The sequence below is a fragment of the Drosophila miranda genome, assembly GCF_003369915.1.
Source record: "Drosophila miranda strain MSH22 chromosome Y unlocalized genomic scaffold, D.miranda_PacBio2.1 Contig_Y2_pilon, whole genome shotgun sequence".
Lineage (NCBI taxonomy): Eukaryota > Metazoa > Arthropoda > Insecta > Diptera > Drosophilidae > Drosophila > Drosophila miranda.
The window spans coordinates 13,453,662-13,469,012 of record NW_022881614.1 but is presented as its reverse complement, the minus strand read 5'-3'; the positions used below and the strand labels follow the sequence as shown (position 1 = coordinate 13,469,012).

The following is a 15,351-nucleotide window of genomic DNA, read 5'->3' as shown; positions in this document are numbered from 1 at the left end:
GGAGGAGAGCCTTACTGACTAAGTATCGGGTATAATTGTAGAGTTGCGGTGTCCGCAGCAACTCACAACGTTCCCCCTCGTTTGTATTTATTTTTGCACACCCTAAGCTCCGGTTTGTTTCCTTTTTTTCTCACTTTTTCTTATCTAATATCTCCTCGTTTTTATATTGAAGGATTTATTCCATTAATTAATTGTCCTTCGGGTTTCGGCACGACACAACACTTTTATTATTCGGTGCTTTTTATACAACGTCGCCCCACGTTGGGCGCCAATTAAATAACTGCGGAAGCGGATTGCGTTTTTAAAAAGTTTTTATTTAACTTCTAAGTTTACAGATATAGATTTAAGTTGAGGGTCACAAAGGATTCCGGACAAAGGGTTTGCGCGATCTTAGTTTTTAGCTCGACTTTTCGGTGTCGCTTCTGGATCAAGACTGACTTAAACTTTTTGATCTTTGCATCGTCGATCCCTTTCGGGAATAGTTTTTCTATAAACATCTCAATTGATTTCGCCATCCCGAGTATTGGATTTCGTCATCCAAAGAGAGAACTGTGCAAGATCTGCAGAAAGCCGGGTGTGAGATTGTTTATGGTAAGCCGGGTGTGGGCAAACATTGTTTTTCCATTTAGGCGAGTGTCAAAGATTGGGATTGTGGCGGGAGCCATTGAGATTGTACATCTTAGAAATCAATTAGGCGGAGGCCCAAGATTGAAATTGTTTTCGTTTTAGAAAGCCAAAGATTGTTTACAACTCGTATAAGAGCTCAATAGAATTGGGAACGTTAACTTGCACATTTGCATATATTTGTGACCAATAATTGTAGATGCGAATACGATAAAAAAGCTGGCAGGCAGCTGGAAGCTGGAAGTTCCTTGGAGTTTTTATTTTTTCGAGCTTCCACTGCATGCCTGTCCGATGCCTATTTCTATAACTGGAAGTAACCAGATGGGACTGCATCCCCTCAGCAACAGACGAGGGAATGGGCATTTCCAGCTGTGTTTTCCATCAAACTTCCATTGTAACGGATAATTCTAGATCCACGCTAGCAGTACTCAAAAAAATTGTCTTTCCTTTATAATTCATTTGTACATATGTATGTACATATGTTCATATGTCTATAGACCCGTGTGACTATACCAAGCCAGGCAGTCAGCCATGGCCACATGGGCAGTTTCCCAGCAGAAAGACATTTTATTTTCGATTTCTTTTTGGCTTTACTTGTTTATGAATGTACATTTGTACATGTCTGCTATGTGTATCCGATTGACTGGCTAATTAAATACGTGCATTATAGACGAAAACATTTTAAGCGTTCTGTCGCATCACGTGCTTTCTGACGCGACGTACATATGTACGTACTCCTCCCTTTCTCTCTCTCTCTCTATATTTTCGCAGCCTAGCGTCACTTGTTGTTGGTGCCGCGTGCTTTTTATAGCGGCTGATATCATACATACATGTGTATGTGTGTATGTAGATTCTGGCACTAATATACTTGCCAAAAAGTTCCCGTTTGAACTTGTTCGGTCAATTGATTTCCCAAATTGGTTTCTAAATGATTTTGTTTTTCCCAGTGATTGTTTTTGGTCCGTTCCTGTCCCTTTCGCCCTCTAGTTCCTCCTGATTTTACGTACCTATCCAACTTCTTCATTAGTCAAATCTGGGCTCTGAAACTATGCAAATTAACCAGACTAATTATGTAATTAAAAATGTGCCGTCAAGAACTTCATCTGCATACATTTACATATGTATGTATGTATGTATGTGCTGCGAATCCATTAAACGTTGGAGGGGCACACACGCCCCTTCACTCCCATACATACACACGTCTATACATATATACTACTAGCATTCAGGTACATCATACATACATACATATATTTCCTGATACGCCATAACGTTGAAAAAAATTACGAGTACAAATTACGCACATACATTCATAAGTACACGTGTATGTATGTATGTGTGTACAGCGAACCTACTACCAACCAGCTATACTATTGTAATGTATTTTCGTTATTTTCCTCTTATATCATCGCTAATTGAATTAGAAGTCGAAGGGGAACAAAGAATCGGCGATCGAAAACAAAACACAGTGAACGGAATGGCAGGCAGGCGTCCCACACCCAAATCGATCTATTTCCCTGGCACTCGGTGCGCCGAGTCAAGTTCAATGTAGCTGCCGCGGCAGCAGCGGTGCAAGTATTACGAGCACAACAACAACTCGGCCAGCGGTGCGTTTTCGCTAAGCATCACGTGACCCAGCAACAGGTGTCGCTATGCCCAGCTCTGCAACTGTTTTTGTCGCGGACAGACGCTGGGCTTATCGCTTAGTGGCTTCGATTAGCTCCCACGTTTCACATATCAGGTTCAGAGGGTCACTTTCGGTATAGGTTTGAGAGGGCACGCGATCTGACAGGTGTATTGGGCAAACAATCTAAGAACACACTTCATATGAGAGATTACGGGAAAGACTAGCATGGCAAACGATTGCATTTTATAATTCGGTTAACAGGAAACTATACTTTAGGAAGAGTTCGGATTCTGGATGATCGAACGGCGGGGTGGTGGGCTTCGTTTTGTGTGTGCCCAACATTTTCATCGATTCAAGACCAGACAGAGTTTCACGCAGCATCAAATCGACCGACATAAAGTCAACAAAGAAACGAGTAACTTGATACTGGCCATCGTCCATCAAGCATTGCCATCATACTCTCGAATCAGAGCCAATCAAATAAGTTTTCTGTTCATAACTCGATACCCAGCGTGGCGTGTCTCTCAACTTATATTCGAATTTGCTTGCAATTGTATTTATTGATTTGATTTCCATTTGTTTCGATTTCGATTGCAAATGAGTCGCGAGTGCAACGACCGAACGAACAAGCAGTAAAACTTCCCTTTCTCCCTCCCTCTTGTAGCGTACAAATTTCAGGAGAATCTGATACGCACCATGGTGCAAATTGAGAACACCTACTTCGAGCTTGGCAACTCGAGCACCCGCAACTGCCTGATTATATGCGATCGCGGTGTCATGGACGCCAGTGCATGTAAGTGAACACAATTAAAACCACAGACGGAGCCGGAGATTACATTTGGCTCTTCCGTTCGTCAGATATATCGAAGGACAAGTGGGAGAAGATGATGGCGGGCAACAAGTGGAACCCCGTCGAGATGCGCGACAATCGCTACAACCAAATTTTGCACTTGGTGTCGGCGGCCAACGGGGCCGAGGACTTCTACTCTACGGAGGTGAGTAACCAGCGGTCGGCGGAACTGTTCTTCACTTGACCAATTCTTTTGTTTGCCAAAACAAACGCCAAAAAACACGGTAGAAAAGAAAGCGCCATTACCAGGTACCCAACAGATTAATGGCTATATAGTACATTTGATACCTAGCTAACTATCGCTAATATGTAGCTTTCTAGTTGGGGCTAGGGGCCTGAGTAGTCTCAGTGTCAATCAGTTCGGGCATGAGATAATTCGTAATCCATATATTTATTGCAGGACCACGCCTGCCGTTCGGAGGGCGTTGATCTGGCGCGAGAACTGGATTACAAGTCAGCGGCTGCTTGGGTGGGACATCCCTACTTCGACGTGATCGACAACTCCACCAACTTTGAGGCCAAGATGAATCGCCTGATCGAGTCCGTATGCCAGAAGGTTGGGATCGACATCGGCGATCGTCTGCAGGCCACATCGCGCAAGCTGAAATATTTGGGTATGTTCTGAAAGTTGCACCGCAACACAGGGTCTTCTCTAACTTCGGTTTCTTCATTGCAGTGGCCATGCTGCCGCCTGACTGCGAGTTTCCGCCCTTTCAAGACTTCGACGTGGTGCATCATTATCTGCAGTCCGGCGGACCCAAGGTGCAGGCACGCCTGCGCAAGCGCGGACAGAAGAATCACTGGAGCTACATCCACACGCAGCGGCGACCCAATGTGCACGGCCAAGCTCGCATCGAGGTGAAGACCCAGTTGACGCATCGCGACTACATGAACCTGCTGGCGCAGCGTGACGATGCTCACTTCACAATCTACAAGAAGCGACGCTGCTTTTTGATCAACAACCAATATTTCCAGCTGGACATTTACAAGGAGCCCGGCCATCCGCGGTTCGTGTGTGCCACGAAGGATGTCCGCAGTTCATTCGTTGCTCATATATTTCCTTAATTTTAGCTGCAAGGGTCTGGTGCTGCTGGAAACGTATTCTTCGCTCACTGGTGACGCGCTGAAAAACTGCATGCCCAAGTTCTTGAACATCGTGAAGGAGGTAACCGGCGATCCGGACTATTCCATGTTCAATCTGTCACTGAAGGAGGACTGGAGCACCACCAAGAAGTTCTGCCGCACAGCGACGCACGGTAAGCAGCATGAGCAACAACAACTGCATCATGAGAAGCAGAATCAGAAGCAGTATCATCCCTACGACGAGACCAGCGACTAGGGAGCCATCGCCATTAACATTAAGATCATGCTTAGCCAAAGAATACAGAATCAAATGCTTGATAAACAACTAATGTACATACAGTCGTGCCACTAGTCTTTGCTGCATGCTCGCTCATCTTACTCTTTCTGATGAACACTTACTTTTCTGTTGATTCTGTTGATTTCGATTTCGGATTGTGATGACTGTGTTTCTTCTTTTGATTTTGTTGCTACTCAATGGCCAGTAGACCTCAAAATTGTCCTGTTCCTCCCTGAATCTCTTTTGCACATGCATATTACACGACAACAAACAACAGCAATGACCTGGCAACAAAATGTACAAAGAGCTGACGTGTGCATCACACGAAAGAGCAAGGTCCGAAAAAGATTAGAGCATTCACGCGGATTCTCTCAAGAGATGAAGCATTTAATCGCCTGGCAGGGTCAGCTGGTGATGCGGTGGTCAAGTCAACCACGATTGTACTTAATTTTCTTGTCAAGTTTGCTCGTGCTAATTTTGCAAGCCATAACTAACTACAAACGCTGTATGTATGTATGTATATCCGTGGATCCGCGACAAATTTTAAACTTTTTGTGTCTTTTGGAGAATGTGAAACGATAATTTTAAATGTAGTTTTAAGCAAATAGTAAATACGATTACAAATACAAATACAAGTCCACCCAAAGTTATCTGTTGTCCTTACTATCGGTTTATTACAACCTAAATAAATAATTGTATGGGAGAGCGTTAAATGACTACGCGCAAAGCGATCGAACCTACTGCGTCTTGGGCTTGTTGATGCGCTTTATAAGAGTGTCCACTGCACGATTGATGCGCAGCAGCAGAAAATATCCTACAATGAGAGCCGGCAAACTGACAAAGGTGGCCAGGGCCTCGTAGATAAAGCGCGGAGCAAAGATTTTTCATACCATTAGATGCCGACAATGTATAGTGCAGGCCAGCATCGCACAGAAAATCTGAGATAAGAGGGAGAATATATTAAATGTAGGGCCAGATTATATAGAATGAGAATTAGCTCCAACCTTGAGACCCTGCAGCATTAAGAATTGCGGCCAGCTTGAAGCCGGCCCCCAGAAAGACATCCTCATACTCGTACAAAGTCAGCTGGCCACGCGTCATATCGAAGCCCACCGCCTCATTGGCAATATCGGACATGGCAGCTGCTGGATCAGTTTTGCTGCCACTGCGGCCGCTGTTACTGCAGCTCCGAATAAGACTGGGAAACAGCGCGAAGAGCGAAAACGTCTCCGTGCTCAACAGGGCATACATGCTGAAGAAGAAAATTGGGCCACAGAAGGTGTTCAGAATGACCAAGGCACCGGAGATTATGTTCGACTGGCCAATGCCACTAGTGCGACCCACAAAGGCGGCGCGCCAATCGATCTGCGATGGCGTCTGATGCGACGTGGCAAAGAAACAGAAGTGAGCCAACAGGAACCAGCCCACCAAAGCGGTAAACGTCGGCTGCACACAGCTCTCTGAAAGAAAATTGTCTTCTTTAGGGCCACATCCAGCCATCAATCAAATCAATCACTTACCAAAGCTGGTGGCAGTTCGATACCGTAGGATCCCCTGAACACTGAGCAGAATGGCACCAACTGCCACACAAATCACCAGACCGATGGATCATCATCATAGCCAGGAATATGCCAAAGGTATTGGTGATCGAGGAGTAGACGGTGGCCAGTCCATAGACAATGGGTATTTCGCTGCGTCGCTCGGCATGCGCTTCATTTGCTTGAATATCTCTGGTACAATGCTGTCGTGTCCGTTGACGGTAAGAATGTTGGGGTTGCGTGGTGGCAGCACGAATGTCATTAGTGGAGCCCAGCTAAGCACGATGATTTGCAACAGGAGCAGTCCGTAGATCACCAAGGCCATGGCATCGATGTGAGTGCGTCGTATGTTCTTGATGGAGCTGTTGGCAAGCAGCACGTGGCCGCCAGCGCAAATGAAGGCTACCGTCGGTCCGTAGCGAGCCAGCAGCACGTTCGGCGAGTTCCCCGTCAGGTTGCCGCAGGAGCGAAGATACAAACGCGTGAGCGTTGTGTAGATCACAATTATAACAACCGCCAGGATGTAGGTTTTTCCTGTACCCGGTTTTTTGATTGAGAATCCCGGGGTTTTGCTGGTGGCAAAGTCCGTGCAGTTGCCCTGCTCCTCGCGACAGCGGAAAAGCGTGTACGAAAAGCGTATAAAGCAAATTGCCAATATGCTGGACAGGATCAGCCTCAGAGCGGTCGAGCGCAAGAACTGGGATGCCTTGAACTTATTCCTGAAATCGAAGCGGGCACTGAGCTGTAGGAGCTCGTAGGATAGCAGAAGAATAACGGCCACCAGGAGATAGGACAAAATCTTCGCCTCCTGAATGAGAAGAACACGGCCATGATGGAAAAGAGCAGCAGTCGCGTGGGCATGTGTCCGAAGCGTCTGATATTTGCCCAGTTGCTGGCTATGTTGGTCCAATGCTGCAAGGTGTAGAACGCCAATATGACAGTACTAGTGATGGCTGTAAAGAAGATCACGCCGTGCTCTTCTGTCTTAAAGGAGAAATTCTTGTAATAGCGATATCCAAAGACGCCCGCGGCGAGATTGAGGAGGTAGGTGTAGAAAATTCCCTTGGGCTGGAACATCTTCGGGTAGTCTGCGGGGCGGGAGCAATTGATCAGAAGAAAGGCGAAGAATATGGGAAGGAAGCAGAAGAGAAGGCCCTCGGACATCTGCGTTGCTTCAAACTTGACCCAGATCTCGCGGCACGTGCTCAGAACATCACGCAAATTGGTGTTCAAGTCCCGCACAAACGACTTGTAGGCGACCCCATTGTAAATTGTTTGGACTCTGTGGGTGAGCAGTATGAACTCAGTTTCCTGAACGTCGAATGTTCGTTTGTTCTCCATGGCATACTTGAAGAAGTAGCGATAGATTTGCTGAGCGTTTTGCCAAGCATGCAGGAGAAGGGTTTGGAACTTGCTCAAATGCGGCACTGCCACATCGGGAACGATGTTGAAATTGATCAGCCCCAAGTTGGAGTAGGGTATGGGCACGCCCAGTATTGCCGCCAGTGTGGGAACCAGATCAATCTGGAACACGAGACAGTTAGCAACATATCATTGTGTGTGCCAGATTACATAGCTCATCGCTTGTCTTATCTCACCTGCTGAAGTATTTCGCTATCAGAGCCCGAATCGCTACCAAAGAACTTGTTTTGCTTGGAGTAGGCAAACAAAAGAGCGTTCGTTTCGTCATCAGTGTCGCCGCCGTGATCCCCGGATGCTGTCATGCCATGGTCGCCCATCACCAACAACGTGGTATCGTTGCCCATGCCATTTACCACGGAGCTGTAAGTGCAATATTAAAGACTATATTCATCGAATTGGTGTCCTATGACCAGTATTTACTCTATGATCTCATTAATTTCGGTTAGCTTGCGCGCCATCTCCTCGTGCAGGGGTCCATGCTTGTGTCCGCAATGATCCAATCGTCACTAATCAACTCCTTGGGCAAATGTTTCATTATTTGATTGTAAACGCTATACAGGTCGAATATATCGAAGCTGGGATACGAGTAGGCACGCTTAAAGCGGCGCGGGTACAAATCGGTCCAGGTACTGTCGCCCAAGAACACCAGCGGCAGATCGCTTTTAACTATCTGATCGATTACATTGTCCTCGTTGATCTCGGGCGAAGCAAAGTTCGAGCCAATATCGATGAACGTGGGCAGGCTGCCGGTTGTTAGGCCCTTCAGGCGCTGCAACATACTGCGCTCCAGGAGCTGCTGCAGCACACTCAGTTTATTCTCATAAGGCAACGGTTCGGTAATGTTACTTTTATAAAGGCCAAATTTATATTTAAGCGCATCAACGACTAGGATAATGACTTTGGACTTTTGTGGAAGACATAAGTTGGACGAGGCATTGACGTCCTTAAAGATTTCGGTCACGTGAGCACATACTCCTGCAAATGACACCACATTACAGTAAAGTCCGGGAGTGGATGCCATCCAAATGTTTCTCAGGCTATACTCACATCATTGGGGTTCGTGGAGAGGCGGCGGCAAGTGCTCGTTTCCGTTTTGGAGACGCGGGCCAGCAAAAACCCACGGGAGAACAACAATACTCCGCTGCATATCAAAAAGGCCAGCCAAATGAGCACGAACAAGTACGTGACGTTCATCTTTCCGCCGTAGTTTCTTGACTAACTAGACTAAGCATGTACATACATGAGTTTGTATCGGCATTTAGAACAATGCCGAACTCGACGCCTGGTCTGGCCTGTTCTGTTCTGGGGACGGGACCAGTTTCCGCTCTATAAAACTACATATATATTTAATTAATTGCACTTTAATTTGAAGCCGCACGTAGCCGATACGTTTTTAAATTCTATGCATCACGACGCGTATTCTTTGGCTTTTGTTTTCATTCAAAATTCGTCATTTATTTTCTTACTTTGTGGAATGGAATACTTTCCACCCTGTCGAACAGCTGATGACATAATGCAGCTCTGATGCGGTAGAGTTGCTATTGCCATCAGAGATACACACCAATTGCGGGGTTTTTGAAATGGAAACCATTTTGGGCGCTTTCGTATTGAGGCAAACAATATGGCATTTATTTAAAGATTTCATACACATATAGCAAATCTTAGACCAGCAGTAGCAACAAATTAGTCCTACATGTGTGTCTTACATTATCGTGTGTGTGTGAGTCTTAAGCTCTGATCTGATCGATTATTCAAATATATATTTTTAAATAAATTTAAAATGTTCTCCTTACAGTATGCGCCACCTAACCATGGATGCAAAACCCTAGAGAATAAAAAAAATAAAATTTAAAACAAATATACATGTGTATACATATATATATTTTCTTCCACAATGGTTTTTTCTGTTAAAGTTTAATAAGTATTGAAAAAGTTGGGAATGAAGAGGTTCGTCGAATCCTCAGTGCGGGGGGTTGGTTAGTTCTTTACACATACACTTAGTCTGATAGGTATAGTATATATGTATATGAATGCAGCAAGTTCTACACTCCACTCTACTCCGGTTAAAGTTCAAAGCATTTATGCTCGGATAGTACTCGATTGTGTCACACAGATATAAATATATGCAATGTTATAATATATACTCCTTAGGGCCAAACATTTTCAATATAATTTGACACACATACACATGAAAGAAATAATTCAATTCTGGTTAGATTTAGGCGTAGACACAATATCGCAATTGTTAGATAAGTGGTAGTTGGTGTGTTGGTGTGTGCTCAGGCCAGCAGCAGATGAGTGCCGCGCACTGTGCCAACTTCGTGGCACTCCAGTTTCCAGCCAATCCGTGCCCAATTCCGTACCACTTCCGACTCCTGCCGAAGCTCATCCTAGCGTTCAGAACTATTTCGCCTCCGGCAAGAGGGCGGTACTCCTGGGCACGGCTATTATTAATATTTACCACTTGGGGACAAATTTTCGCTCCCGCGCTCTAATCGACCCGGGCTCCGAGGCGACGTTCATTACGGAACGTCTCTTCCAGTTCATTAAGTTGCCATTACGACTCGCCCAGGCACAGGTCTCGGGCCTCAATCAGACAATATCCGCTCAGTCCAAGAAGCTCTGCCATTTTTCCATCCGCTCCCCGACGAAGCCGGGCTTACACTTGGACGCCACAGCCTATGTCCTGCCGGAACTATCAGGCAGCCTTCCCTCCCATCCGATCCCGCAACACTCGTTGCGAGACTTGCCGAACCTGCCATGGGCAGACCCGACATTTTACGCAAGCTCACAAATAGATGTCCTGATTGGTGCCGACATCCTTCCATCCATCCTCTTGAGCGGCTCACAGACGAACATCTGTGGATCTCTCCTCGGACAGGAAACCATTTTCGGATGGGTTCTTACAGGCCCAGTGCCAAACACGGTACAAGGCAGGGTCGCATCCTTCTCCACGCAAATTTCCACCGAGCTAGAGACTCCGTTAGACTCATGGGTCCTCAACCTACTACCTGCCGCACCACGCTGTCTTCAAGCCTGATAGCACCACCACGAAAGTCCGCGTTGTATTTAACGCATCCAGCCCGTCGACTAACGGTATCAGCTTGAATGACCTTCTGCTCCCCGGCCCTGTTCTCCAGTCCGACTTAACCCTTCAGATCCTGAAGTGGCGCTACTACCGGTACGTCTTCAATGCTGACATCACCAAAATGTATCGGCAGATTTGGGTAGATCCGAAGCACACCCCCTTCCAGCGAATATTGTTTCGACACAAGGAGGGCGAGATACGCGACTATGAGTTGCAAACTGTCACCTTTGGAGTCAATTGTGCTCCCTTTCTCGCCATCCGGGTGCTGCAACGGCTTGCAGACGATGTCCAGTCCCGATTCCCGAGAGCCAGTCACATCATTCGGTCCTGTATGTATGTCGACGCCGTCCTAGCGGGAGCAGACTCTCCCACTGAGGCTCAACTAGCTATCCGCGAGTTACAGGCCGCCCTGAGTTCTGCCGGGTTTCCACTGAGAAAATGGACGTCCGACCACAAGGATATCCTGACTACTATTCCGAATGACCATCTCCTTCACACCGACTTCCTTGAAATTGAGACAGAGAGCACAGCCAAGACTCTCGGAATTCGCTGGAAGGCGACAACAGACGATTTCTTCTTCTGTAGTGGACAACGGTTAGTAGGACTGATGTTTTCCTCAGAGGTCGACCAGCACGCTATCATTCCGGCTACTGTCTCGTCGGCAAAAGGGTGGTGTTCTTTTTATTTGTCTATTCTGAGACCTACGATTTTTGTTTTTATATTAAAAGAGCGTGCAAGAAACTTAACGACATGTACAAGTACAATTCCAGAACCGGAGAGAAACAAAACTTTTGGCCATTAGACTTCACTTACACATATGCACACTAGTGTTGGGTAAACATTGCTCATTTTGGTGAACATGTTCACTTGTTCTTTTTTAGTAAGTGAGTCAACTCACTCATATTGCTCACTTGCTCTCTTAGATTGCTCAGTTACTCACTTGTTCAGTTGCTCACCTGCTCAGTTGCTCTGTTGCTCACTTGCTCAGTTGCTGACTTGCTCACTCAGTTGTTCACTATTCATGCACAGATGGTTCCAAATTTCACTATACTTTCGAATTAGCGACATACTGAATATTTGAAAGAGTAAACAGCTTTGCCGGTAATACAAAAAGTGTGAAGTAAACGCAAATATGAGCAACAGCTGCCAGATCGCAAAATGCCCTTTGAGGAGCAAAAATGCGCAAAAAGTGAGTAGAGAACAAGTGAACAAAAAATGAACAAGTGAACAACAAAGAACAAGTGAGCAAAAAAGAACAAGTGAACAACAAAGAACAAGTGAACAACAAAGAACAAGTGAACAAAAAAGAACAGCTTGGAAGGAACATGTTCAGTTGCTCACTTAAGTGAACAACTCTTTTTTGTTCACTCACTCATGAGCAACACAACACTAATGCACACGCACGCGACACGAACGGATCAAAAGTCGTCCTCAGCTGGAACGAAGGACCACGCCCACCCTTCCTTGGTCATAATCTGCCATCTTCCTCTATTCTTTATGACCGCTTTTCTTTAGGGCTCGCTACTACAGGGGCTGGGTATCGGAAATCAAGATCAACGTTTAAGGAGTTATTTTAATTTATTCATTAATAGCTAAAATTTAAATACATTACTAGCACTTAGTTTACCCTCTCCAAATATTTTCAATTTCCCTTAACTTAACTTCCCTGCGCTTAAACTTGGTTTTATTTTTATTCTTCGAAACTCAAAGATTGGCCTTGCTGCGTCAGCAGCTGATCCCCTCTCTCAAACTTAAACGCTCGATTGACGGCTCGACAGACTTACAAAGTAACCGCATTTCTTTTTCGTTTCTCCCCAATAGAACAAGTGTGTTTTAGCCAATTGTCATCATCGGCAGAACCGATTATTAAAATGACTTCGCTTTATGGTTTTATTTACTCACTGTTTCTTTTGTAGTGTTGCGGTCCATCGGCGAAAGCGCTTTCTCGATGCCAGCTGATAAATCTTCGTGAGGGATCAAGAGTTTTTTATTTATTTATTTTTTTTGATGTACCTGTATGTGTAAACTGGCACTTGCACTCACACTCGCCCTAGGAGAGCACAACGAAATCCCCCTTACCCCTTTGCAGTGGAATTAATAGGTATGTTTTTTTTTTTTTCTTTAGCTTATTATAAATTCATTATTTTACTCATTTGCTCTACTTCCTCTTCCTATTCTTTTCTCCTTTCCCGTCCACTCGCACTCTCTCTCCTTCTGCGTTCGACCGAAAATTTGAGCCGATCCCGCTACCTTTCCGTTAACTCGCTCTGGCTTTTCGGTTTCGGTTCAACCACTGGAGTTCTATGACACTGCGGCACTGAGACGACAGGTTCTTCCGCTTACAAAAAAAAAAGTTTGATCGAGTTTGATTACAAATTTTATGTGGAGATAATGTTTTTTATCCCCAATCGGCCGACTAATTATTTCGAATTAAATAAAACTCGGCGCAGAAATAAAATTACGATATGTTCTTTAATGCGTGACATCCAAATTGCAAGTGTCTTGTCGTGATTACGTCTTGATCATCGGGAACCTCTGTAATTGCATAGAATGGCAGGAAATTTGGCAATGTAGAAATTGTTGAAAGTTGATTTTCATTTAGCGTGGATATGTAGGTTTTTAATATATGGAAAAGTTCGCGCTGCAGTTCCTGATTCTCCGATCGCAGTTTTTCCACTTGCACCTGGCACTCGAGCAGCTGCTTCCTGCATTGCTGCTCTAAGTTTTGGTACTCCAGCGTTGTGGGTCGAAAATCGTCAATAGAGATGCACGAGGAATTTTCAAAAGCGGCTAAAGCTGCACGATTATTCTCCGAGCTATCAATGCTTCCTGATACTATCCAACCAAGTTTTGTCTCCTGCAATGTTGGCAATTTGGCTGATAGTCGAATCTGTCCGACGAAAATTAAATCGAAGAACAAACCAGAACCTATAAACAGATCGATACGTTGGGGCTTGGAGAAATTAGGATCAGCTAGTTTTAGATTATTCGGCATTGGCCAATCCTTTGCGTCTACGCCGAAGTTAGGCTGCATTTCCGTAATTGAGTTGGTGACAATTGCAGCGAATGAAGCTCGATAGCTTGCGTCCTGGGATTGTACAACTATATGTACAGACTTGCTCGAAGGTAGAATGGAATCTCCGATTCCAGAGATGTGAACATAAGACGAGCGATGATCCAACTGCAACTGATCAGCAAGTCTAGATGTTACAAAGTTTGCCTGTGATGCAGAATCCAAAATGGCACGACATGGGATAAGTGCTCCATAACGATCTGTTACATGGACGAGGGCAGTAGGTAGCAACACGTTCTGGCTAGGCTGAGATTTCTGGATCGAGGGGGGAGGGCTAGAACACCCGCTTGCTAGAAGCACAGTCGCGGCCTCTTGCTGGATCGATTCCTCGGCCGGTGAAAAGGAAGATGAAGCACCAGTTCCCGATGGAATGTGGAGTAGCGTGTGATGTTTGGCCTGGCAATGCCTGCAAAATCCTGACCTGCACCTCTGCAATTCATGGCCTTTGTTGAGGCAGTTCAAACACAAGCGGCTCTTCTTTGCTTCTTTGTATCCTTCAAACGCAGAGAGATTCAGGAATGCCTGACATCTAGATATGTAATGCTCGGAGGAATTGCAATGGTTACATATGGGGTTAGGATGGTCGATACTGGAGGTAACTGATCACAAATTCTCCAGCATCCAACATCTCGCTTCCAAAAATGAGGCCATGCTTGACCACCGAGGCAATCCTGACGTCGGCAAGTTCTCTTCCCATTTCTCCTTTGTTTTGTGGTCCAGTTTCGTGCCTATGATGAAGATCAGCAACCCATCCGAAATCTCCTGCGGGGTCGCCAAGGTCTGAAGTGCACGCAAGTGCGAATTGATTTTGTCGCTGAGCGCGCGCAAGCCGATAGCTGAGCCCTTCTCCACCCCTTGCAGCCCGAAAATAGCCTTGACGTGTGCCTGAAAATGTAACAGTTTATTATCGAATCGCAACATTAGCAAATTCAACGCCTTGTCGTAATTCTCCTCAGAAAGTTCCAAGGAACGAATCGTATCCAGCGCAGCACCATCTAGACATCCACGAAGATATTGGAATTTTTCGATGATTGGTATACGATGGTCTTTGTGCACCATTGTCGAGAACATCGAGTGGAATTCAGGCCAATCCATGTAGTTCCCCCCGAATCGCGGAAGCTGCAACTCGGGCATTCGAGAACGGCCTATACTATTATAGGCGAACAACGACGAATTCCCCTCGAGAGTATGCCGAGACGTTGAATTGGCAACATTTACCGTGCGAGCAGCCATCAACTCCCGCGACAGCCTGGACCTAACCTTCACATAACCATTCGAAAAGTCCATTCGGGCATCATTGGCTAACTGCAGGAAATCCAGCCTTTCAAGGCTCGTTTGAGCGGCATCGAAATCCGCATTCATTCGCTCGATTTGCTCTAAGCGAGCTTGAAGTTCTGCCTCATCTAACTCGGCAAGCTCTTCCTTGGTGAGAAAGCGATCCATGGCCTTTAGTTGGCGCGTGATGGACTCGGCCTTGTGCTTGTAGAAATCTACATCACTCGGCATTGCTGCGTTCGCGACATTGGTAGGCTCAGGTGCTGCAATGTTGAGGTTTTAAAAGAGTCACTCAGCACGACCGAAAAAGACACCCTGTATACGTATAAACGTGGGAACCGAAAGCAAAGGGATGCCTTTAGCTGTGCGGCTGTGCGAGCTGTCCGATTCCGCTTTGTACTCCGCTTGTGTGTATTAGTGAGTTCGCTGCACTGCCTACCGCACTGCACAGACCGAATTGTCGCGACAGAGAAATTAATAGCCAGCAATGCGTG

The 15,351-nt window shown here is 45.7% G+C and overlaps 1 protein-coding gene and 1 pseudogene across 5 annotated transcripts in view; one reads left to right on the top strand and one right to left on the bottom strand.

Annotated features, from left to right (window-relative positions):
• LOC117185839 (TRPL translocation defect protein 14-like) overlaps positions 1-5,088 on the top strand; it is a 29,266-nt gene extending 24,178 nt beyond the window's left edge. For 3 of the 5 annotated variants that reach the window (XM_033397929.1, XM_033397928.1, XM_033397931.1), the window contains 6 exons: positions 2,916-3,044; positions 3,110-3,246; positions 3,330-3,350; positions 3,502-3,715; positions 3,778-4,108; positions 4,173-5,088. In XM_033397929.1, the coding sequence (XP_033253820.1) occupies positions 2,916-3,044; positions 3,110-3,246; positions 3,330-3,350; positions 3,502-3,715; positions 3,778-4,108; positions 4,173-4,440 (1,100 nt within the window). In that variant the 3' untranslated portion in view covers positions 4,441-5,088. The remainder of the gene's footprint in view (positions 1-2,915; positions 3,045-3,109; positions 3,247-3,329; positions 3,351-3,501; positions 3,716-3,777; positions 4,109-4,172) is intronic. The other 2 variants (XM_033397932.1, XM_033397930.1) reach the window with 1 other exon arrangement.
• Positions 5,089-5,108: 20 nt separating this feature from the next.
• LOC117193181 lies at positions 5,109-8,904 on the bottom strand (annotated as a pseudogene).
• Between the last annotated feature and the right edge of the window lie 6,447 nt (positions 8,905-15,351).